Source organism: Gossypium arboreum, chromosome 12 (assembly GCF_025698485.1).
Source record: "Gossypium arboreum isolate Shixiya-1 chromosome 12, ASM2569848v2, whole genome shotgun sequence".
Lineage (NCBI taxonomy): Eukaryota > Viridiplantae > Streptophyta > Magnoliopsida > Malvales > Malvaceae > Gossypium > Gossypium arboreum.
Genome location: NC_069081.1, coordinates 95,601,455 through 95,626,080, shown reverse-complemented (window position 1 = coordinate 95,626,080; position 24,626 = coordinate 95,601,455). Strand labels below are relative to the sequence as shown.

Below are 24,626 nucleotides of genomic sequence, written 5' to 3'. Positions count from 1 at the left end.
TCCTAGAACTAGCATAATATATATATATATATATATATATATATATATATATATATATATGTATTGGCAATTGGTTATTTTCAGATTATTTTTGCAACAGCTACAAGATGCAGCAATGCACCCGCAATTTGCCCTCAAAATACCAGAACTGGAGGTACCACCGAATAAAGGTAAATGCCTTAGCAGACATGATCATCACATTCATGTGAATTGCACCATTGATTTGATAGAATCATGTGAATCGAACTAAATAGGATATTGATCCTCTCCCCTCCTTTTAGGTAAAACAATCAAGTTTTAAATACCCCAAAAGCTTCAATGGCTGCTAAAAAGTAACTGCAATTAACTGAAAACCGCCCTTATTTGGCACGCCATTAACTTTCATTCACACACTGTGCTCAAGTCTTTACCATTATACAACTCAATGATAAGTACTATCTGAAACCTATATATGGGATTAATTTCATGCTGATTTGAACTCTAGAGACTATTGAATGTGACCTTTTTACAATACCAGAATTTGGTTGAAACCCTAAAAATTAATTGTGATAAAAGGAGTGATGGTTTACAAATGCTGTTATGTTAATTACTTTTGCTGTATGAGCAACGATTTGATCCTCTACAGACATGAACATTTTTTCATCATCATCATAAAAAAAATGAAGAAGATAACCTAACAGATCTAATCTGAATCTAAATTCATGAGCAACTCACCTGTCCTTTCACATGTTCTTCACCCTTTATCTTTGACAACCCTATTCTAATCCTTTCTTAAATTTATTGCATTCACCACTCTCTTGCCTTTCCCTTTTCCCTTTTCAAAAGGAGTACCATCAGTCAGTATAAAAAATGCCCTTTATAAACCTATTCTCTGTATATCGAAGTTCATAAAACAAAGGGCTCTCCCAGCCTTTCCATGAAATCTATTCAGCTTCATTTTTAACCTTCTGCTCTGTTTCTTTTCTTTTCCCGTAAGTAATCCCTAGGTTACTTTAATGCTAATGGCAAAAACCAATATTTACCTTACACTTTTGCTTCTCTTAAGCGTCCTAAAATGGGTTCAATCAACACCACACTCATCAACCAACTACGTTCAAGATGCATGCAGTGTAACCCGATACCGTGCCCTTTGCATCAACACACTAGCACCCTTTTCCACCACTGCTAAAACAAGTCCAAGCAAATGGGCACGGGCTGGGGTTTCAATCACCATTGGAGAAACCAAGAAAGTCACTCAATACTTAATGAAAGTGAAGAATTACAGAACGATGAAAGGGAGTTACAAAATCCCACTCTCGGATTGCATCGAGTGTTTACAAGATGCTATCGACCAACTACACGGCTCACTTGGGGTTCTCAGGAAGCTTAATGCCAGAAATTTTTACGCACAAATGGGGGACATAACCACATGGTTGAGTGCAGTTCTTACTGATCAGGAAACTTGCTTGGATGGTTTCGAGAATCCGAGAGGAAAACAAGCCAAAATGGTGCGGAATCGGGTTTTGAGGTCCTCGTATTTTACTAGTAATGCATTGGCTTTGGTCAATAAACTTGCAGCCTCTGGGTTGGACAACACGGTAGCATGATATGTATTCAGTATAGTAATAAGAGCCACCAGGCATCAACTAGTATTTTGTTTCCATGCAGCTATGTATGAATTGAATATTAATAGCTTGTTCATGTGATTCGTAAAGCTCTTGCTTTTAAAGCTTTGTTTTGTTTTAGGGTCACTCTTTGTTTCAGCTAAAATGGCTAAAACGGGGTTTAGTTGAAATCTACCATTTCAAAGCACAAGCAATCTTGTAGGAAATGTAAGTTAGAATTCGAGGGAAATTAGTCACCTTAAGCTTTGTCAGTATTTGTCTGTTTTCTTCTTATTCAGCTGGCTAACTAAAGTACAAATTATTCTTTTATTTAGTGCTTGAAACAATTTGGTTAACTTGTTGTTTTGGTCCTTTTATTATGCATGAATTTGGACTTTAGTTCTTGCACTTAAATTTGGCATAATTTTTATTTTATTTTATTTTATTTTTATGTCAGCCCAAACAGTTACAATTAAGATATTTGACGTGGGTTGTTTAAAAACAAAACAGAAATTCCAACTCATCATGTTGGTATGGATTTTTTAATAATGGAAGTGCTCTTAAGCAAAAGCCACATCAGAATTTTAACAAGAATAATTAGCAATGTTGTCTATTTGGACTAGTTATATAAAGTAAAACATGACTACTTAAAATCACAAATTTTAGTATAATAAAGATGGCCAAAATCATAAATTAACCAAACAATTCACTTAAAAAGCCGAAATGTAACGCCCCAATTTTCGGGAATTCTGTGAATGTTGGCATAAGTTTAATTATGTTAGTGGGCCTCTAGAAAGCCAAGCTTAAGATAGAACTCTACAATTTTAGTTAATTTTTGTTCCACAAAAAAAAGGGAGTGAAATTATGAAATAGAACCTATGTGAAAATGTTTGAAAATGCTATAGGCTAAATTGAAGTGGCCAAATAAATAGGAGTGCAAAATAGGAGGATTTGCATGACAAACCTCCCATTTTACATGAAGTGGCCAGCCATCATGTTGTTGTAGACAATATGAGCACTTGATATCCATAATTTATGGTACAAATTGATACAAATTGATAACGGGTTAGGTAAATGTTCCATGATAATGGATTAGGTAAATATTCCATGATAATGGGTTAGGTATATGTTCCATGATAATGGTTTAGGTAAATGTTCCATGATGGGCATTTCATGTCTTTTGTATTAAAGAATTAAATGGATGAAATATGAAATTTTATTAAAAGAAAAAGGGGTGAAAAGAACAAAGTTTTGTCCATCTTTGTTCATCATAGCCTAAAGTTAGAGAAGAGAAAGGAGAGGAGAAAGCTCTTGAATGTTCGGTCACTTGGGGAAGAAAATTGAAGGTAAGGTCATGGTAGTTTGCTTCTATCTTGATGTTCATGAGTTCTTCTTGATTCTACCTTAACTCTTGAAGCATATTTTGGTTTTTGGTTGTGTTGTGAGCATTTGGTCATGAATTAAAATGAAGGAAATGGTTGTTGTTTCATGTTCTTTTGATGAAAAATGGAAGATAGGTGAAGTTGAGCCAAACAAATGAGCATGCATGTGCCTTAGATGCTAAGGGGAAAAATCGGCTAACATGTTGTGCTTTAAAATGATGAAATGGAGACTATACTTAAGTAAACTCATAGATATGTGATGATTGATTGGTGATATACATGTTTAAATAACATGCATGCAAGTTATATGTGAAAGAGTGATTTGGTAATAAATCTGCTTGGGACAGCTGCAGTAATGTGACTTTGGAAAATCACCATAAATTGTGAGAGATGAGTTAGAAGGTGAATAAATTATGTAATTAAATCTTAATGAGTCTAGTTTCAAATGAAATAAACGAGAACATATTTTGAATTCTGTACAATGAGAAATTTGATTCGTAATGAAGAGTGGTTAGATTAGTCAAACAGTAAAACATGGGAAACTTTAAGAAAAATCTGGTATTGATTGGCCAAACCAAAAATTCTGAAAATTTTATGGATAGAAGATATATGAGTCTATTTTCAGGGAAAATTAACGGCACTTGATTTGGAGTTTCGTAGCTCCAGTTATAAATGATTTAGTGACTGTTGCTCAGGAAGACAGCTTGCAGTGAAATTATGATTATGTGGTAAACATTGACAAAAATTTGTTAATGAGTTGCTTATTGATTTCTTATAAGCTTACTATGATCTGTAGGTGTGGTTGGCCGAATATTGTAAGGGGTTAATACGTAGTTTGTATTTGAATAGTTAGATTAACGTGTTAGTAATCCAATTGTAGGCGGTTCATGTGTGGATCTCGTCAGCATATCGTCGCAAACAGGTGTGTAACTAACACCCTCTTTCTTAGTCTAGATCGGCAAAAGTCGAAAAGCCGAAATACATAAAACCGGTATTTTGTAGATTTGCGAGTGTGCGAATGCTCGTGAGGTAAATCGATTAATGTTTTTGGTAAGCTGCAATGTTTAGACTGCAAAGTGCATGATTTCGTGCCTCGATATTTTTGGGCTTAATGGGCCAAAATTGGAATGATGGGCCAACGGCCCAATTCGGTAAGAACCCTCAGTAGTGATTCGTTAGTACGTGAAAGGTAGGAATATGCATGAAAACCTTAAAATAGATAAATTACTGAAATACCTTTAAAAGTGAAAAATTTACGCTTTACCCTTAGGAGATAAATTACCAAATACCCATAGGGTTAAATTGACCTAAATGCATGTTTGATGTTGTTATTTATCTGCATGCCATGTTGTTATTATCGATGCATGGGATTGGGATATTGACGAGGAAGTACTGAAAGTGGCTTGTCCATGTCTCGGAGGCTTTGCCTCAATTTATGTTAATCTGAGCAGCAAGGTCGCAAGAATCTGTGGAGTGTTGGGTTGGGTGGGTTGAGCTATTCCCACATGGAGTGTATGGCTGGTACGGGTGGAGTGTAGTGGTTGGTGGGTTGAGTAGTCTCCCAAATGGGCTTGCATATGTTTCTTGATGTTGCATGTATTTTGAAATGGGTCTATGGGCCATACGTTATCTGAATAAGGGCTAAGGCCTAGTTTATTGTAATCTGAAAAGGGCTCGCCCATACCATTGTTACTGAATGGGCTTGCCCAATGGGCTTGAGTGACTTGGGCTTTGAATGGGTTTTCCTTACACTGAGTTTCCCAAACTCACCCTTCTTTAACCTTGCGGTGAGCCTTGATGTGGGTGACTTGGAGCCGGAGGGATTCAGTGGCCATGGTGAATACTTTTAGGTTTGAAAAGAGACCTGGTTTTCTTAAGTTATTTTTAATTGCTATTTAATTTTTGGGTTGTAATAAGGCCATTTTAACTTTATTTTCTTCTTTGATTTTTCTGGGATTATATTATTAAAAACAACTTTAAATTGATGGATACTAATTCAAATGGGCTAGACTTAGGGTGTGATTTCAAAACGATACTTGTTTTTTTTTAAAATAACACGACGTCACGAATATTCGGTTTGCCAAAGATAATCACTCAAAGAAATTTTAACTTGTTATAACCAAGTGTGGCAATGGATGTGGGCATGTCTAGGATTGGATCCAATCGGAGAGCTTGGTACTTAAGCAGCCTTTATGGCTCACCTTCTCTATTATGGATACCTACTTGGTGCCCAACTTCCATTCACTTGGTTAGTTTGACAAAAGTCGGCTTTTTTTAAAACACTAAAAAGGGAACACGGGTTTTTGACTTCAAAGTGGCACGACGGATTCGGCCTTAACGACTGGGCCGGGTTTGGGGTGCTACATGAAATTTCATAGTAAAATAATAGAAAAAAAAATTGCCAAGAAAGGATATTCAGAAAGATGGCCTATTTTATCAAGATAGGGTAGGTAGCGGTAAAGCTACCAGATAAGCCCTTGTACCTAGGGGTGAATTGCATTTGGTCCCTCTATTGAAAAAATAAGCAAATAAACTCTTATACATTTCAACACATGCAAATTAGGTCATTCTTTAAATTTTATCTGCTAAATGGTGTAAAACGATAAATCAATGCTGAAAATGATTTTTTTATGGGTAAACTATTATGATCACCCAATTATTAATCTTTTTTATTCAATCACTAAATTTTTTAATCAATGTGGGCTTTTTTTTATTAGTCTAGTAAAAAAATTGGCGCTATAATGTTTACCCATTCTATCAATGTGATCCTAAATATAAAAAAATCAACAAAATTAGCCCTCAATATTTACAAAATTTGTCATTTTAGCTCTAATTATAAAAATGCAATAAATTTGGTCCTCAATATTTACAAAATCTGTCAATTTAGTCCTAACTCTAAAAAAAAAAATTAAAAAAAAATCATTTTTAGCCCTTTATAACCTATTAGCTAATCCATGTGAGATTTTGAAATAAAAAAAATAGCACCCTCTTTCAAGTCAATTGTAACAATTTTTTTTTACTATAATTTAGGCTTCACATTGGACCAAACCAATTTATTTGGAACTTATCAAGAATAATTGATTGCCTTACTACTCCAATAGATAACATTTTTAATGCATTTATTTTCTTTTGGATTTTAATTTTTTTTGTGTTTTATCTCAATTTTTTAGAGTTCTTTTGCAAGTAACTTGAAAGAGAGTGTTCTTTTTTCTTATTTAAATATTTCACATGGGTTAGCCAATGGGTTATAAAGGGCAGAAAATGATTTTTTTAATTTATTTATTTATTAGAGTTAGGACTAAATTGATAGATTTTCTAAATATTGAGGGCCAGATTTATTAAATTTTTTAGAATTAGAACTAAAATGATGAATTTTGTATACACTGAGAGCTAAATTTGTTGAATTATTTATATATAGGATCAAATTGATAGAATGTGTAAACATTAGAAGGCTAATTTTGTTACTGGACCAATAAAAAAAGCCCACATTAAATATTTAATTTCAAAAATTTTAATGGCTAAATCAAAAAAAATAATAGTTGGGTGACTATTTTTATAGTTTACCCATAAAAACAATTTTTATAGTTCCACGTCATCATTTAACAAATAAAATTTAACGGATAAGCTAATTTGTACGCTTCGAAATATAGAAAGATTAATTTACCTATTTTTCAATAAAAGGGTCAAAATATAATTCATCCCTAAATACAGGGGCTTTTGTGATACTTTTACCGGTAGGTAGCCTATCCTGATATTATGGTTTCATGTAATAGTTAAATGCTATTGTTTCAAGAAGCCCAAGCCTGTCAATGTAGGACATACTAGTCCATATAAACTAATCCAACCAACACTCCCTTTCAAGTGATTTTAGCCCATTGCCGTCTCCACCGCGACCGCCACCATTGGCCTGTGTTTGTTTTTGGCACAGCACCAAACCTTGCCTTGCCTACAACTCGGATCACAACTCACAAACTCAACCCACTCAACACAGACAAACAGTAGTTATGTGTGTCTTGTTATATTTTTGGTATTATTTAATTTTCGCTTAAATTCGGTTCTTAATTTTTGTATTATATGAGTTTTCATATTTTAATTTTGATTATTTTTAATGCTTGTATTTTTAAATATTAAAATTTTAGTTGCAGTGTTAAATTTATTAATTAAGATTCGTTATTTTAAAATTTAATACAAGAAATGTTTTAATTAATTTTTGTATTATATGAAGGTGTTTAAAATTTATTTTTATATAAAAATAATATAAAATATTTTAATCTGAATAAGCGAGGCTCAAGTTTTAGTATTTTTATCCGGATTGAGTTTGGGCAACATTTTAAGTCTATTTTTTCGGGTTGGATTGAGCCTAATCATAGGAAACGAGCCTACATTTTAGTTGGCCCGACCCGCCCATAGACAACTCTAGTGCAAGACTAATAGTAAAATTTAAGCAAATAAAGTTAACTATTATTATTTGAATTAGAACTGAAATTCCAAAATTAAACATATATATAAGCTAAAATTCATCAACTCAAAATGTATAAAAATTAAAATTGAGCAAATTAAAAGTAGATAATTTAATAACATAATTTTACCCTTTTTATTTTGGGTTTATTGGAGGAAAAGTATACACTTTTTGATTTCAAGAGAACCACCCATTTTTCAAGAGAAATTGCTAGTAGTCCGTGGAGTTTCAGCAACGACAGACACCGTCATTATTTGTCCATCATAACTTATGAGGATAATAAAGATACCCACAAAATAGATCTGCAAGCTGAAAAAAGAAAGACACATGAAGTGAACGAAAAAGAAAGAAAGAAAGAAAAAAACGGACGGTAATCAACTCGAAAACTAACACCGAAATTAAAAAAAGTAAATTAGAGAAAAAGTTTTAAGATTTCTTTAAAATATTACCAAGCCAACACAGGTTCACATTACTATGGTTGACTTAAACCTCTTGTTTTTCAAGATATAATACATTTCCTTTAGAATTTTAATCACTAGATGTCTCTCTTACTCTAAGCTTATTATAATTAAAAGTTCATAAATCTAATTAATTAAATTATTAAACACAATAAAGTCTTCAAAGGGTAAAATGAATATGCTCAATTAATAAGATTAAGTACAATATTTTCCACAATTCATTTATTTCCATTAACAAACCAACCCATCTTTCTCACTCACCTTCCCCTTTTAGCTCCTTCCTACTTATATCAATTTTAAAAATAAAAATTCTCTAAGTTGTAGTTAGTTAATCCGAAATCAGAATGATTTAAACATGAAATAGTATAAACAAATAATTGAAATGATCCGAACACATAATGATTAAATAAAAAACAATCAAAATCTAAACGATTCAAACCCCAAACCTTAAACTGATCAAAATTGAAATAAAAGTGACTAGGTTAAAAGTATTATAACCTCAAATTTTGTGGATCAAATTTAGCTGGAGTGAATTTATGTGCAAGACTAATAGTAAAATTTAACCAAATAAATTTATCTATTACTGAAATTTCAAAATTAAACATATACATAAGTTAAAATTCATCAATTCAAAATGTATAAGGATTAAAATTGAACAAATTAAAAGTAGATAATCTAATAACAAATTTCACCTTTTTAACTTTTGGTTGATTGGAGGAAAATATACACTTTTTTTTTAGGTTTATAATCTATATACACATTAGCCAATCATTTAAATATTTTTATTTATTTATTTAGAAGCATGAGAGAAAAACAAAGGTTAAAATGATTGGGAGGTCCCTATATCATAGGGATTACATCAAATTAATCCATCTATTATTAAATGAATCAATTTAGTCTTTATATTATTAAAAAGAATCAAATAAATCTAAATTGTAACCAAGTTAATATTATTTTTAAATTCCAAACAAAATATTTTATTTACGAACCATAAAAACTTTAAAAATATTAACTCAGAAACGATAAATATTAGTCATATTCTAATTTCACCTTATTTAATTTTTAATAATACATAAATAAAATTAATTCATTTAATAATAAAAGACTAATTTAATCTAATCTCTGTAATAAAAATACCTCTACATTCGCTCAAAAATAAATGTTATGTGAAGTAATAGAAAGTAAAATATAATATCTCGAGTTTTTCTAGATAAAAAAATGTTGAAAGACTTCAACAATAATAAAAGGCTATTAGCTCCCACATGACTAATATTAGAGTAATAATTAACAATTTATATATATTTTTAAAAATATTATAGTATGAACTAGACTTGATTATGAGTTAAGCAAGTGTAAAATTTTAAATATGTTTCTTAAGCCGGCTCATCTTGGCCTAAAATGGATTTAAAATTGTATTCAAGCTCTGCCCAAATTAAAAATGTTAAACTTGAGCTCAACCCTATCTGTTCGTATTATTATTTTTAGAATATTTTTATATAAAAATAAATTTAAAAAATATAATATATTAAATACACTAAAAACAACAATATCTAACCCACAATAAAATAAAAGTTATACAGTATCCAATCCATAATCATAAAATAGTAACAATATAATAGTAAAATGACAGTAAAATAATAGTGAAATGACTGCAAAATAATAATGAAACAACTGATTTAGACTAGGTCAAGTCCGGATAAAAATTCTGTCTGAGGTCCGACCCATTTAAAAATACAGGTCTTACCTTTTGCCTAAATTCAATTTTTAAATTTATTTTTTTACTTAAATCCTTCTACGAATAACCTAAACTATGCTCAAAATAATCATTTGCAAAAATAAATATACAAACAAAATTACAGATAAGAGTTTAGAATTTGATTGAAAGATGTAAAATTGAAATAACACCTACTCTCGTATCATTTTATGTGTATCCCACCCACCATGAATTTCTAACAACTACTACTGTGTGTGTGGGTGGGTGCTTGATTGAAGCTGCAATTTATTTTATTTCATAAAACTACTTAAATTAAATTTTAAGTTGTTAATATTTATAAAATTAATCATAAACATGTGATTCGTGTATGAATATATTAAAAATAATTTATAAAAGAAACCACTAAAGAGAGCTCAACACAGGTAGTGCAAACTTGGGGGTCATTTTGGGTGGTGAAGGATCATCTTCAATTTCTAACATATATCAACTCATACAAATGTTAATATAACCTGATAAAACTATATACCAACCTCATTTGTAAATTAGTATTTTAGTATTATTTTATCAGTTTGGTACTTATTAGTCTTTCAGTTAATCTCGACTCAACTTTTAAAAAATCAAATTGTTGTTTTATTAATAGAAATATTAACTAAAATGTAAAATTTTTAAATATAGATATCTGCATGATAATCCACATGACATATAAGATTAATAATATTATGTCAGCATAAAGTATATGTAAACTAACACATGAATTATCATTCTAATATTATTAAAAATTTTAATGTTTTAATTAGTTTTTCATAAAAAAAATATGCCAAAGAAACAAAGTTGTTAATAATACGCTATTAATTAGCTAAATCATTTTCAATCATTGATGCCTGCCGACAGGAAACTAAAAAAAAAAAACCATTTTTCTAAGTTATAATTTAGTATTATTGTTAACCAACAATTATATAGAATGATAAGGTGGTTACATTGACAGCCATTTATAAGGGCTTTGAGTATATATATGCTAATGGTGAAGGTAAATGTGGGTGAATGAGTTGAGATTCCCGAGTCACAGTGAGTGATTGAGTGGATAAAACGTGGAATGCTTGGGAGAGTCAACATTGCTTATTGCTTAAGATCTGAATGCATGCCTCCAACCACGTGCCATGCAAGTGTTGTGTTTTAACCCCTATACACGTGTTATGACCAACAATAATAATCATTTAAAATGTTGATGGAAAGTCTTGTATATAATCAGGTCATCGTCTATTTGAATTAAGGAGTAGCTTGCTTGTATAAGAGTACGTTTTTTCATGTGGACCGCTGGATCACATTTATTCTAAATTTCTTAAATCGAATTGTTTATAACTATCACAAACTTTATTAAGTAACACGGTTCACATTTTATCATATATTAATAAGAATTATTATGAATTAAACTTAATTATGAGTCGAATCGAGTCATTATAAAAATTTTATACCTATTTTTTAAGTTCGCGCTTTGCTTAAAAAATAAATTTAAAATTTTGTCCAAGCTTGATTTATATAAAAAATGTTAAATTCGAGCTCGACTCAATTTGTATTAAAAATTGTTTATATTTTTTATATAAAAATAAATTTAAAAATATAACACATCAAATAGCAAGCAAATGCCTCCAAAATAGTAGCAAAATTAATAAAATAAAAGTTATATAATATCAAAATAAAATAATTAACAATATAATAACAAAATGACAACAAACATAACAAAATAATAACAAAACAGCAGTAAAAAAATTTTAGACAAATTTAGATTAGACCAAACCCAAATAAAAAATATTATCCCAAGCCTAACTCATTTAAAAAATAAGTTATATATTTTTTTGTCCAACCTCTAAACCTTTCCACTTTTCAGATAACTTTCCAAAATCTACTACCGATCCAGCAGAGATAGTAAGAGATCTCTCAAGCTACCCTTTATACAAACTCACTCCACTGCCAGAAAGATGCCAAACTTTCTACTCTAGTAAACTCTGACCAAACACTTAGGACGATAGGTAGCATAACTAAACTATAACTAAACTATAAATATTTAAAGAGAGTTAAAATGTAAATTTATCATTATATTAATTTATAATTAAAAAAATAAATGCAATTTTATGATTTTTGGGACTAAAATCATAACCTGCCTTCATGAAAAGGAATTACAAAATTATCATATACAATGGAAATTATATAATCTAACCTTTTTTAACATGAAAATATAAAAGATAAGTTGATTCAATTTAGTACAATAGGCCCTTTGGAATTGGTATCAAAAGCTGATGCTGGAAATCAGTAGATTAAAGTCAATATTATGATCCCATATGAAATTGGAATGAGTCTTAATTGTAATTAACGACCCTTAATTAGAAATTAAATAATGTGAAAGAATTGTTCCAACCTCCATTTTTTTAAAGAGTAATGATAATTTAATTAAATCCATGCAATTCCAAGTTGACACATGTTGTTCATACAATATATGTATTAGGGTCTATCTTACGTTAATTACTAGTCGAGGGTTTGATCCTCGTTTTAGGTATGAAATATTTTAAAATTCATGACCAGCATTTATTCAAAATTAATTACTGAGTTCGCTCCGATAGATATCTTAAGAAATCAAACTAAAAAAATTTAGGTATTACATATATTAATTAAGATTATATGAAGGTGGTATTTAAAGAATACGTGATTAAGAAGGTTGTTTAGATGCCTTAATTATGGAGATAAGAGGGACAAAGCAATTTGCTAATGAAGACCAAAACCTAACTGCCTTATTATATATATATATATATATATATATATATATATTATTGTTTTCAATTTGGTTAAAATGTGCTTTAAGTCTTTACACTTTTCATATATTTGGAATTTAATCTTTTATTTTTATTTATTAGAAATTAGTTCTTATATTTTCAAATTTCAAATTTCAAGTATAATTGTTAATACCGTTAAATTTATTGGTGTGACATTTTAAAATTAAAAAATTGATAGCCATTTAATGAAAAAATGGCTTTATAATGTTTTGCATATCATTAAGTTGAATAAGTAAGACTAAATTAAAATTAATAAAGATAATGAGATAATTTTTTTCTACTAATTTTTTGTGGTAATTCATGGTACAACTAAACCCATACTAAATGGGGACGAAGTCAAGGGCAAGCAGGGCTTTATATTTTCTTTGGTTTAATGGAAAAATTTTACTTTTAATCCCTCCTAAAAATTGATAATATAATTTAAGCCCCTTTAGTCTCATAATTATATAAAAAATTGTATTCTTGACTCTTAAAAATTAATAATTTAACTTTATAACTTTATTTCAAACCCTAACAAAAACATTTCTTGATTTAGTCCCAAAAAAAAAACACCTATAAAAAAAACGCAAGTTAGCTTGCAAGCTGATTGAGTCTTCGTTTGTTGATATCATTGTTATTGCAACAATTAAGAGAACGTGAATTCGAGTACATTTAAACATGTAATTTCTTTAAATTTAAGGGTTTAAAGAGATTATAGATAATATTCGATACAAGCTTTGATTAGAAAGAAAATGTATGTGCTTTTTATCTCACACTTTTTGATCTAAAAGAACGTGAAGATCCCTTGTGGTTTAAGGTATTAAAAGAAATTGAGATCCTAAATTAACGTTTCTAAATATTAGCCCAACAATAGAAGTTAGAAGGAAGAATGTGAAGATGCCCAATTTCATTAAAGTTTGGTTCACATTACATAAAGTGAGTTTTGCTTCAAAACAACGATCATATTAAAGAAACCAGTCCAAAAATAATAAAAAACAATGCAAAAAAAAGAGGGACTACAAATGTAATAACTTGTTCTATTAAATTACTTATATGTCATGTAAAGTTAACTTAAAAAAAAAAACAAATAAAAATGGAGACCGTCCAAATCACTCTAATTAACTTTGATCCACCAAATTTGAGTTATTATACTTTTAATTTAGTCACTTTCATTTCAGGTTTTGATCAGTTTAAGGTTTGGGGTTTAAATCGTTTAGATTTTAATTATTTTCGATTTAATCATTACGTGTTCGGATCATTTCAATTATTTATTTATACTATTTCATGTTTAAATCATTCTGAATTCGGATTAATTAACTGCTAACTTAAAGAATTTTTATTTTTAAAATTGGTATTAAGTAGGAAGGAGCTAAAAGGGGAAGGTGAGTGAGAAAGATGGGTTGGTTGTTAATGGAAATAAATGAATTGTGGAAAATATTGTACTTAATCTTATTAATTGAGCATATTCATTTTACCCTTTGAAGACTTTATTGTGTTTAATAATTTAATTAATTAGATTTATGAACTTTTAATTATAATAAGCTTAGAGTAAGAGAGACATCTAGTGATTAAAATTCTAAAGGAAATATATTATATCTTGAAAAACAAGAGGTTTAAGTCAACCATAGTAATGTGAACCTGTGTTGGCTTGATAATATTTTATAGAAATCTTAAACTTTTTTCTCTTTTTTTTTTTTAAGCAATTTACTTTTTTAAGTGGCGGTATTAGTTTTAGACCTTTTTGTTTTTTTTTTTTAATCATCGTTCATTCCACGTGTTTTTTTTATCAGCTTATAAATTTATTTTGTAGATATTTTTACTGTTTTCATAAATTATGATGGGCAAATGAGAGTGTCTATCATTGCTGAAATTCCACCGACTACCAATAATTTCTCTTGAAATGTGGATGGTTATTCATCAATTTCTTAATCCGTTTCTATTTTTAGAGCATTTTAGAATAAAAAATCATTTCATGAGTCGGTCTGGTCCTGTATTGTCTTAAGTTTTATATGGTTTTTTTGTTTGTTTTTTATTGTTTAATAAGTCTTCATTTTTTGAAGTTTTGTCTGCTCTTGCAACACATATTTTAGATTGCTTTTGCAAGTGATTTTAGGGATGGTTTTTGTTGTCATTCTCTTCAATTTGGTGATGCTTGGTTCTCTTTTCAGTTTCTGTCTGCCGCTTTGGACCATTCGGATTGATTTTCTTATGGTATTAAGTGTTTGCATTCACTCCAAATATGTTGTGCTTGAGTTGTGACAGAGCCAATTCTCAACGTGTCATAATGTTCTATTGATACTAAGCCAATTCACTCCAAATAGGCCTAGGGAATTGTTTTCACTTTGGGGCTTGAATTTTTTTTGTCCAAGCTAGTCATGAAATTTGACAATTGTTCTCACATTGAGATTTTAATTTTAGGGTTTTCTATGAAATATTAATGACTAACTTATACAAAAAAAAGTTCAAGATAGGAGAACAATTGCCAAGTTTAAGGCTTAAATTGTACAAAAAAAATTCAAGCCCCAAATAGTGGTTTAACCCTAAAATAAATGTTCAATATGATTAGTATGAAAGTAAAGTGAGAGGAAAGAAAAAAAAAAGAGAAATGATATTTTCCATGTTAAAGCATAAAAAATATAAATTAAAATGATAAGAGGAGAGAAACGAGAGGAAAATGCAAGTTAGTTCAAAATTATATATTTTTCAAAAGTTTCAATTTATTTTCTTTTACTTTTAATTTTTCCCAACAATGGATGGAAAAAATATATTTTTCTCTCAATTTCTTTATCCTTCTTACCAAGTACACCAATAAAATGAAAAAAAATTGTTAAAAATGTTATAAGTTCCTATACTCTTTGTAAATTTGGACTTTAGTCCTTGCACATTCATTTCCATGAGTTTAGTTAACATTGTTAATTTTTTGGATAAATTTGTTGGTATGACATGTTTTCTCACTTAATAGCTATGTAACTAAAAAATTGTTATAATAAACTTAAATTTAACAAAAAAAATTTATTGGTGTTAACTATTGAACTTGCATTTTAAATTTAAAAAGCAAAAGAATTAAATTCCAAATGTAAAAAAGGTATAGTGACTTAGGGCATATTTTAACATCTTATTTTTCATCTTTCATTTTTTTTCATTCTACCAATCAAAACCTAATTTTTCTTTAAAGTTTATAATTATAAATATAATATAACCACAAGTATAACACAATTATAAATACACATTCAATTAATTACAAAGTAAAATAAAATCAATAAAAATCATAAGCAGACAAGAAATCGGAGCATAATCAAATTAAACCCATCAATAGCATCTTATGATAAAACTCAAATTTAAACACTCAAAGTCAACCTTGAATATATAGTAACAATACCAAAACCTCATTCATTAATTCCAATGGGTGGCCAATCAAATAATATGATATATATTTGAATAAATAATCTATTCAATTCTATTATTTAAATATATAATTGATATTAATTTAATACTTAAATAATCCTCACTCTTACTTTTATCCAAAAAAAATAAATGTAATTAAATAATTTTTTAAAAAAATCAAAGTAAAATAAAAACTTATTTATTTTACTATATTATAGAGTTGGGAGTTTCAACCACCACAATATTATAAACCGTGCAATAAAATTTGTCAAAGACTTTTTATTTAGTAGTCATTCTCAGGTAAGATTAGTCACACTGTACATTATTCTATTCTTCCATCATGATACATGTACTACTAGAAATTCTTACATACATTCCAATAAATCCTTTACTCTTTTAATTTGATTTAACAATTTTCTTTTTCTGTTTATTTTACCTGTGATTACGCAAGTAGATATTTAAGGTCTTGTGGTACAAAGTAAAACGCTTCACTACAACTAAAAAGTTGTGGCTGTCCGAAATAACTGCTTATGTACTGTTTTAACTAACAAACAAAACACCCAAACATCTTTTCAAACACTTTCATATATCACATGGTTCTTCATAATTTTATTTTATTTAATCTTAACAAACTTTTAAATAATAACCATTACATTCCTAATCATAATTAGTTTCCTAATCATAATTAGTTTCAGCATTTGTCTTGTTTTCATGGTTAGGTTTATATATATATATATATATATATATAAACGAAACCGTAAATTGGAAATAATAAAAATGATGTTACGGTTATGATTGAATTTTGTATTCACATAAAAATATTATGAATTTTTTAATGTATTGATAATATATAATTTTAGGTATTATCAATAAATAAAACAATAACATGTGATTTAAAATAAAATTAACTGTGGATTAAATTTTAACATGATTAACATCGATATTGTTTTTAGTGGAAGAGGACAGGGGTTCGAGTGCATTAAAGCATATTACACTCCTATTTAAGAGTTGGAGAGGGGCTACAAATAGTTTTGGATATTATATAAAAAAATAATATATATGATAAGAACCTATAATGAGGTCAATATTGAAAAAAATGAAATCAACTAACCAAAAAAAATCGAACAAAATCCATCTATAAAAACACACATATGGTTACTCTTCATATCGCAATTACGCATAGTGAAATCTGAACTTGGATATTAAAAAACTAAAGACCTTTGCTTTAGCCAACAATGCCAAGGTCTCGTTACTTGTTTTGTATTTGTTTTGAAATGGTATATTTAAGCATCAATTATATATATTGAAAGAAAAGAAAGCAAAATTTAATGATCCAATCGTCATATTTTATATTTCATTCATATAGACTATGCATGTCAAATTCGATGTAAATTAAAAATTTTTAACTATTTGTTTTATGTAATACTTTCAACCATTCAATAAATATTAATATATACTATATTTTATATCGATATGATAAGGCTATTAAATCGTTTTGAAATTTTACATACATGACAAGTACAAATATATCGATAAATTCAATGGTTAACTTGTTGAAATATTAATTTTACGAAAAGATATAAAAAGATGTAAAATCGTTTTAATTTTATACTAATGTAAATAGATTTGAGTCTTTAAAATTAAAACTTGGGCCTATATGAAAGCCCATTCAACAGAATTTAAAAAAAAATCTTGAAAAGGCAATGTAGTAAGTAAAATCCACACCTTTGGTAAAGTAACTTTATAAGTAAATAAGTTGAATAGAAAACCCAATTAAACAACTTTCCAAAAATTAAAAAAAAATTATAAATAAAAAATAGAAAGAGGGTTGATTTATATAGAATGCAATTGAATTTTAAAATGTCAAAAATTTCAAATTTAACCATAATTTAGAAAAAAACAAAATTGTTGAGAGAATAAAAAACTGGAAATAATAATTAAAAAATAAATAAAGAAATTGAGTCCTCCCTCCACCTAATGGCGATCATTTACTTTTCAAAGTAGAAGACCCTTTTATAAAAGACCAAAAGCCACCGCTCCCTTTCCTCGGCCCTTCTTTATATTGAACAATCTCCTTTTCTCTTGAGCCCGCCTCTAACTTGCTGGCGACTCAGTCTTCACAATTTCTTTTTTGAATTTATTCTCGCGATGGGGTCATCGGAGCTGATATTCAGAGGCCATGAAACTCAGCCTGTTTCCGATTCCTATTCACCCAAACCCGACAAACCATGGGCTTCCGTTACCCGCCCGATTCGTTACATGCTCCGAGAGCAACGCCTTCTCTTCGTCTTCCTCGGCATTGCTATTGCCACTCTCATTTTCACCCTCTTCCCGGCCTCACGTGCTACGCAACACAACTTCGCCGATTCCATAACCTACTTCCCCATCGACACACAGAGCAAGTTCTCCAACCCGCACCGACTCGGATTCGGATCGTCTAACCCGACTGGCAAGATCCCGTTGGGGTTAAAACGTAAAGGCCTGAGGATCGTGGTAACGGGTGGAGCCGGCTTCGTTGGGTCTCACCTCGTGGACCGGTTAATAGCAAGGGGAGATAGCGTGATGGTGGTGGATAACTTCTTTACTGGCAGGAAAGAAAACGTGATGCACCATTTCGGTAACCCCAATTTCGAGCTTATAAGACACGACGTGGTGGAGCCTTTGCTATTGGAAGTTGACCAGATCTACCATTTAGCTTGCCCTGCTTCACCAGTTCATTACAAATTCAACCCAGTCAAAACTATCATATCCTTTTTTCCTTTTTTTGTTTACCAGTTTCTGATTTTGCTGTATAAGGTGGTTGTTGTTTTCCTTAATGGTGGTTTTGTTACAAGACAAATGTTGTGGGGACATTGAACATGTTAGGACTGGCGAAAAGAGTAGGTGCAAGGTTCTTATTAACCAGTACCAGCGAAGTATACGGAGATCCTCTTCAACATCCTCAGAAGGAAACTTATTGGGGCAACGTTAATCCCATTGGTTAGACCCCCTTCCTTTCTCCACTCTTCTTATCTCCTCCCTCTTTGCTCACCGGGAAATCTCCAAACCGGTTTTTTTTTCATTTATATTGGTCTAATTATGCCTATAGTCCTTAAACTCTTCGGAGTTGTAAAATTTAGTCCTCTCTTTTTATTATCGTAAATGACGTGTACACTATTAATTCCTCTCATTTTACATAAAGGCGGTTAATGAAAATGTGGCATGTGGCATGTTTTTATTAGATTGAGAGTTTGAGTAGGGATCAGTTTTGAAATTAGAAGTGAGAGGGGAGGATTAAATTATAGAAGTTTTAGAATACAGGAAGCGAAGGCAGAATTAAACCTTCAAATCTCTGGTTCTATTCTCGAAAATTGGGCAGACACAATTTCTGCATAAATGACAGTCTAGAAATTTTTAGATCTGTCGAAAATTTTAACAAAAGAAAAAATCCGTGATTAGCGCCAAGAGGGTCCCTTGAAAATCGTCCTGACAACAAATGATTTTCTTGAGACACTTACACGTAGCACATATTTATTACATGTTCAGAATCAGACAGGTAATTTTTCAAAATAAAATAAAATTAAGGGAATTTCGGTTTTGTAACGCTGAGAAATAGAAACGGCTGCAGTATGATGATGATGGTGGGGGCATTTTTGGAAACTTCTTTTTACTGCAAGTTTAGGCTTAGGTTTTTTTTTTTTTTTTTTTTCTATTTGGCTCCCCTATCTGCTTACCTTCTGGAAAAAGCAAAGCAGCTTATGGCATTTTTTTTCCTTCATATGTATATTTCCTAGGAAAAAAAAAAAACAGTTTAGCTTGCTTTTTTTTTTTTTTTAAATACCGGTTTGAATGTATGCCGACAGGTGTCCGAAGCTGTTACGACGAGGGGAAACGTACAGCCGAAACCCTGACAATGGACTATCACAGAGGAGCTGGAGTTGAGGTTAGATCATTTTAAGAAATTTACTATAACAATCCAATTTTAAGAGATTTTAACACCAAACTCTTAAAATCTTGTATATGTCACGTTTTCAGGTTAGGATTGCCCGGATTTTCAATACTTACGGACCTCGTATGTGCATCGATGACGGTCGTGTTGTTAGCAACTTTGTTGCTCAGGTGCCTCCCTTCAATCTTATTTATTGTTCCACAACTTAATTTGGTAGTGTCAGTATGGTTGTTAATGTTGATAATTGAATGCAGGCATTAAGGAAGGAGCCTTTGACTGTGTATGGTGATGGGAAACAGACAAGGAGTTTCCAATATGTTTCTGATCTGGTAAAACTCATATTTATTATTATTTTTTACATTTTTACTGCATGTACATGTTGGCATTGCATGGTGAAAAAGAATGATATTTTCTGCATAGGAATGTTAGGAAGTACATATTGTGAAATAAAGAAGCTTTTTTTAAAGTTTTTAACTGAAAAAGGTTCGCCTTCCTCTGTGGTTCTGAAATTCTGTTTGGTGAGTATAAAAATTAATTGAAGAAACATACACCATGTGACTGGTACCAAAGGGGACCATTGAACTTTAATTGCCTCATGGTTTGGTCTCAAGCATGCATCAGTTGTCATTGGAACTAATATATATATATATGTGCATGTATATTCAAACAAATTGTACTTGTATAAAATGATAGTATCCTTCAGCTTTTCTTAATCAAATCTAAAGTGACCTTTTTGGGTTTTTTTTAAATGTATTATATTTTAGAATAAATAGTTTGCTTATGGATATTTGGGTTTATTTGGGGTAGGTTTTAGGGTTAAGATTCCTTTCAAAATAATGCTTGTTCAAAATGACCTGTTAAAACAGGTGGAGGGGCTAATGCGATTGATGGAAGGAGAACATGTTGGACCTTTTAACCTTGGAAATCCGGGTGAATTCACCATGCTTGAGCTTGCTGAGGTAATATTACCGGATAAAAACACTTGTGATTATACCAAAAAGAAATACTATAAAGATACGTGTTTTGACAGTGGTTACTCATTTACAGGTGGTACAAGAAACAATTGATCCAAATGCAAAGATAGAATTCAGACCCAACACAGAAGATGACCCACACAAGAGGAAGCCTGATATCTCGAGAGCCAAGGAGCTACTCGGTTGGGAACCTAAAGTCTCTCTCCGAAAGGGTCTCCCTCTGATGGTTTCGGATTTCCGGCAACGTATATTTGGTGATCATAAGGAGGGCAGCAGCAATAACAGCAACAATGAATCATCTTAAGGTGGCAATGGCAAAAGGCCAATCAAATATTATTTCATTGGAAAAGAACTCCCAACATATATAGTTAGCAGCAGCAGCAGTTTCAGTTTAAGTTACCTTTAGAGGTTTTTTTTTTTTTTTTCCCTTTTTTGACATGTATTTGCCATCTTTTGTAATTTCCCATGTCTGTTGTAAGCTTTGATTGACAGTGAGCTTTGCAAAGCTTAAAAACATTTTACCCTATTCTATTTAATGCAATAGCAGCAATAATATGATTATATGAGGTTTACTCCTGCAAAATCCAAACTCCTCCTCTCATGCCCTCATTGCCTTTTAATGACAATTTTGGAATTGGGTCACTGGATATTTCAATTTGCTCTGGAAATATGATCAGCAGCGACACTGAAAGCTGAAACAAGGCATGCTACCCCAATGATATTGTTCAAGTTTCTAGTCTGCGCAGCAACGGCAGCCCCGGCAACGGCACCCGCTATTAAAGTGTTTAACTGAAATGAAAATAAACAAGCTTGATGAAGCTATTTCATGCACTGTTATTCACTTCCCTTTTATAAACACAGGAAAACACTGTTATGAACCCGAATCTATCTATATATAATATAAGTGAAATGTTAATGTTTTCCCATATCAAGAGTAAGCTCCTTTACCCCTTCACAGGAGGCAAACCAAATGGAAAATGTGCTCGAAACCTCCTTTTAACTTACTAATATTATGATGCATATGTTCTCTATCACTCTTGGAAGTTGTTCCTAGATGAGCACAAATAAAGGAAAACTAATTTCGGAAGTCTATTAACTAACCGGGTCGTTCCGCTTCCGGTATTTCTGAAGTCCACAGCGAGTTGTGGCGAATACACCGGCAACAAGTCCTGAAAATAAACATAAAAGTGGCTTAAAATCTAGGGGATGATGCTTCATAATCAAGCTACAAAATAGGTTTGAAAGACACCCTAAAAGCAAAATCACATTCTTGAATGACTGATCAGTTCAGGCAGAGGATTGATGAGAGGAATATAGTAAGTTCAATTACCACTTTGGAAGCCGAATTTTCCAACAGACTTTGCCTGCAATTTGAGTTTAAGAGAGAAAAGAAATCACCATTTATCAACAGCACCGATCAAACCAATATTAAAAACAAACAAATCCCTAATATATATATATATGAAATAATTAACCTAAATGTGTAAGTTCCCTTTACCACAAATGAAGCTTGAGCAATACCAGTTAAACCTGAACAACCATATCACCCGAAAATTAAAACAAGATTCAAGCTTTAGGTGGTTGGGTTTTGGCTAACAGGAAAGGCGGGTACTTTAATTTTAAAAGAAATGGAAAATTGAAGATGGGTACCTCTTTTACGAGCATCATAAGGGGCAGAACAGAATCCCCAGAAGACACCTGCCTGAAAAAATAGATTTTCAAATTGCTTGGGCTATTAGTAAGAGAAGAAAGGAAAACGAGTTAGGCCAATAATTAGAAGTAAGGAGTGTTTACCGCAGCAAATCGGAGGACGGAATCGACGGCTAGGGAAGAGCAGGGAACAACGGCGGTGAACTCTTCTTCCATCTCATTTAATTTTCAATGTCCAAGATCCGGTTTAATCCTTGGTTATCCGCACGCTGTCGAATTAAAATTTTAAAAATTGTTTAATTTATTTTTTATTATGTATTTTTATTATCAATATTTTTTTTTAAAAGATCATAAGTGGGCTAAATTAGCCATGTATGCATAAAAAGAAAGGAAGAAAAGAAATAGTTATTAAATAGGTTAGATTTTTTTGAAGATTTACGGGAATAGGCTATTTTGAGAGAGTGTATGAAAGCGCGTTCAGCTAGGCGTGCTTTCCCATTCTCTCCCTTTGACCATCGAAGGTTTTTAGGGTTTTATTAGTTTTTTTAGGGTTGATGTTGGTTTTTAGGTTTAAAGTTCTATTTTGATTTAGGTATTTAGGAATTTTAGTGTTTAGAGTTTTGAAGGTGACACCGTGGAAGCTTATAGGTAGATTTGAGGGGTTAACAATACGATAATGCGTCTTAAAACACATACATTGCATATGTCGTGCTGAGATGGAACTATTACTTTAGAAACCCATCATGTGGAAGTCAGGTTCTGGGGTGACAGTGCTTTATGCGGTCACGAATTGAAGTCTAAGTAGAGGTCCTAGTCGCTGGTTGTTATGCGGTCACGACTTGCTTCCATTTTGCTTTGCGTGCAAAAATCATGTGAGAACAAATATACAAAGTATATTAATATAATCAATGAATTTTTTTTATTAACCAATCTGTTCGAAAACATTACAAGTTTACAAATGAATATATTACACTTAGTGTACCAGATCTAACACCAAACCAGTGCAGATTTTGACTGTAACATGGGATATTGAAGAACTGATGATTTACTCCCTACGTTCGGGTCCAACGAAGGTACATCGAACCCTTTGGTTGAATATGGCAATGAAGATGCTGTTGAGGAAGAAGATGCAGGTGTGGACAAAGGGCTAGAGGATGTTTTTCAAGGATCTGAATCCGACCCCGATGCAATTCAGCAGTCCGGGCCAAATGTTTCAGAAGTAGCATTTTTTTATGAACTAGAGTAGGTTCCAACTGAGCCAAAACCTTGTGGTTTCTGATGATGATAGTTTGGACAATGCTTCTGGCCCATATATGGGATTCAGGTTATATGAAACTCCGTCCCACATGCATAACGTCGACCTTTCCACTAAAGATGGGTTAAAGTTCCCGCAGCTCTTGCACAGAAGACTTGGCCATGCAAGTTCATCGTTAAATGTCAGGGAATTAGAAGCTGGCATAGACTATTCCTCAAAAGATTCTTTTCTTACTACACTAAAGCGGTTCAGCTTCAAGAATAATTTGAACTATTATGTCACAAAATCTTGTTCGAAGAAATTCGAGGCAAAGTATGCAATGCGTGACGGGAGGTGCCAATGAAAAATCATGTCATCTTTTCAAAAGAAGACGAGCTTATGGACAAGAAAGAAGTATACTGGTCTATAATGCCCCCGATTAACCTCAAAATGAATTCTAAGGCGTATTGCTCTTTGATGATGTTAGTCGCGTCCACAGGAAATTCTTTAAAATTATATTGCAATATTCATCTCTATTTGGCTACCTTGAAACTTGTACACCTTCCCTAGAAATGTCTCGCAAAGGTCTTCTTTGCCGAGAACGACCACTGCCCCCATAATGATTGGCTCATCCACAGGTAAACCGAGTTGTAAAGCTATGCCTATGCCATCGAGTGTGATTGTACACTCATCGCATGGAAGATGGAAGTGCCTTAGGTCTCTATCTTTCCACCAACGCGCTGATAAGTGTGAGATCCAATTTACAGCCCCCGAGCATATGAGATGCATGTAAGAATCCCGCATCTTGCAAATAACAACGAATTTCCCTTGGTGCACTCTTTAGATAAATTGTGTATGAACCCCTTCAAAACTCGATCATCCGCCGATTTATATAAAAAATAATTTAAAAATTTTAAGAAATTTAAAATTAACTCAATTGAAATTAACGAAAATTAAAAATTTTCCTTACCATTACAGATTGTGCAGCAGAATCACCTTGTCGTCTAAATAAATAAAAGGACGTACCATTTGTGAAAAAATTAATCGAAATAAATA

At 31.3% G+C, this 24,626-nt stretch overlaps 3 protein-coding genes across 3 annotated transcripts; 2 read left to right on the top strand and 1 right to left on the bottom strand.

The window, feature by feature from the left end:
* Positions 1-827: 827 nt before the first annotated feature.
* On the top strand, positions 828-1,939 carry LOC108478600 (pectinesterase inhibitor 6). Its single transcript, XM_017781065.2, has one exon. The coding sequence runs from the start codon at positions 996-998 to the stop codon at positions 1,584-1,586; it is 591 nt and encodes a 196-aa protein (XP_017636554.1). The 5' UTR covers positions 828-995; the 3' UTR covers positions 1,587-1,939.
* Positions 1,940-17,737: 15,798 nt separating this feature from the next.
* LOC108479508 (UDP-glucuronic acid decarboxylase 2-like) lies at positions 17,738-21,269 on the top strand. The gene is made up of 7 exons (XM_053022704.1): positions 17,738-18,530; positions 18,617-18,763; positions 19,627-19,706; positions 19,799-19,882; positions 19,967-20,041; positions 20,579-20,671; positions 20,760-21,269. Exons 1-7 carry the CDS (start codon positions 17,933-17,935, stop codon positions 20,988-20,990), a joined length of 1,308 nt encoding a protein of 435 aa, XP_052878664.1. The 5' UTR covers positions 17,738-17,932; the 3' UTR covers positions 20,991-21,269.
* LOC108479509 (outer envelope pore protein 16-4, chloroplastic) lies at positions 20,701-22,636 on the bottom strand. Its single transcript, XM_017782163.2, has 6 exons — positions 22,481-22,636; positions 22,337-22,388; positions 22,185-22,216; positions 22,017-22,050; positions 21,788-21,855; positions 20,701-21,475 (listed from the first exon to the last, which is right to left on the bottom strand). Exons 1-6 carry the CDS (start codon positions 22,550-22,552, stop codon positions 21,338-21,340), a joined length of 396 nt encoding a protein of 131 aa, XP_017637652.1. The 5' UTR covers positions 22,553-22,636; the 3' UTR covers positions 20,701-21,337.
* Positions 22,637-24,626: the final 1,990 nt, after the last annotated feature.

Excerpts from the sequence above, each read along its gene's own strand:
- LOC108478600 (XM_017781065.2), top strand. The coding sequence starts at position 996 with ATGCTAATGGCAAAAACCAATATTTACCTTACACTTTTGCTTCTCTTA.
- LOC108479508 (XM_053022704.1), top strand. The coding sequence starts at position 17,933 with ATGGGGTCATCGGAGCTGATATTCAGAGGCCATGAAACTCAGCCTGTT. Across the intron at positions 18,531-18,616 it reads CAACCCAGTCAAAACTATCA|AGACAAATGTTGTGGGGACA; the intron begins TATCCTTTTTTC and ends GGTTTTGTTACA. Across the intron at positions 19,707-19,798 it reads ACAGAGGAGCTGGAGTTGAG|GTTAGGATTGCCCGGATTTT; the intron begins GTTAGATCATTT and ends TCACGTTTTCAG.
- LOC108479509 (XM_017782163.2), bottom strand. The coding sequence starts at position 22,552 with ATGGAAGAAGAGTTCACCGCCGTTGTTCCCTGCTCTTCCCTAGCCGTC. Across the intron at positions 21,856-22,016 it reads AAAATTCGGCTTCCAAAGTG|GACTTGTTGCCGGTGTATTC; the intron begins GTAATTGAACTT and ends GTTTATTTTCAG. Across the intron at positions 21,476-21,787 it reads ACCGGAAGCGGAACGACCCG|TTAAACACTTTAATAGCGGG; the intron begins GTTAGTTAATAG and ends TTTTCATTTCAG.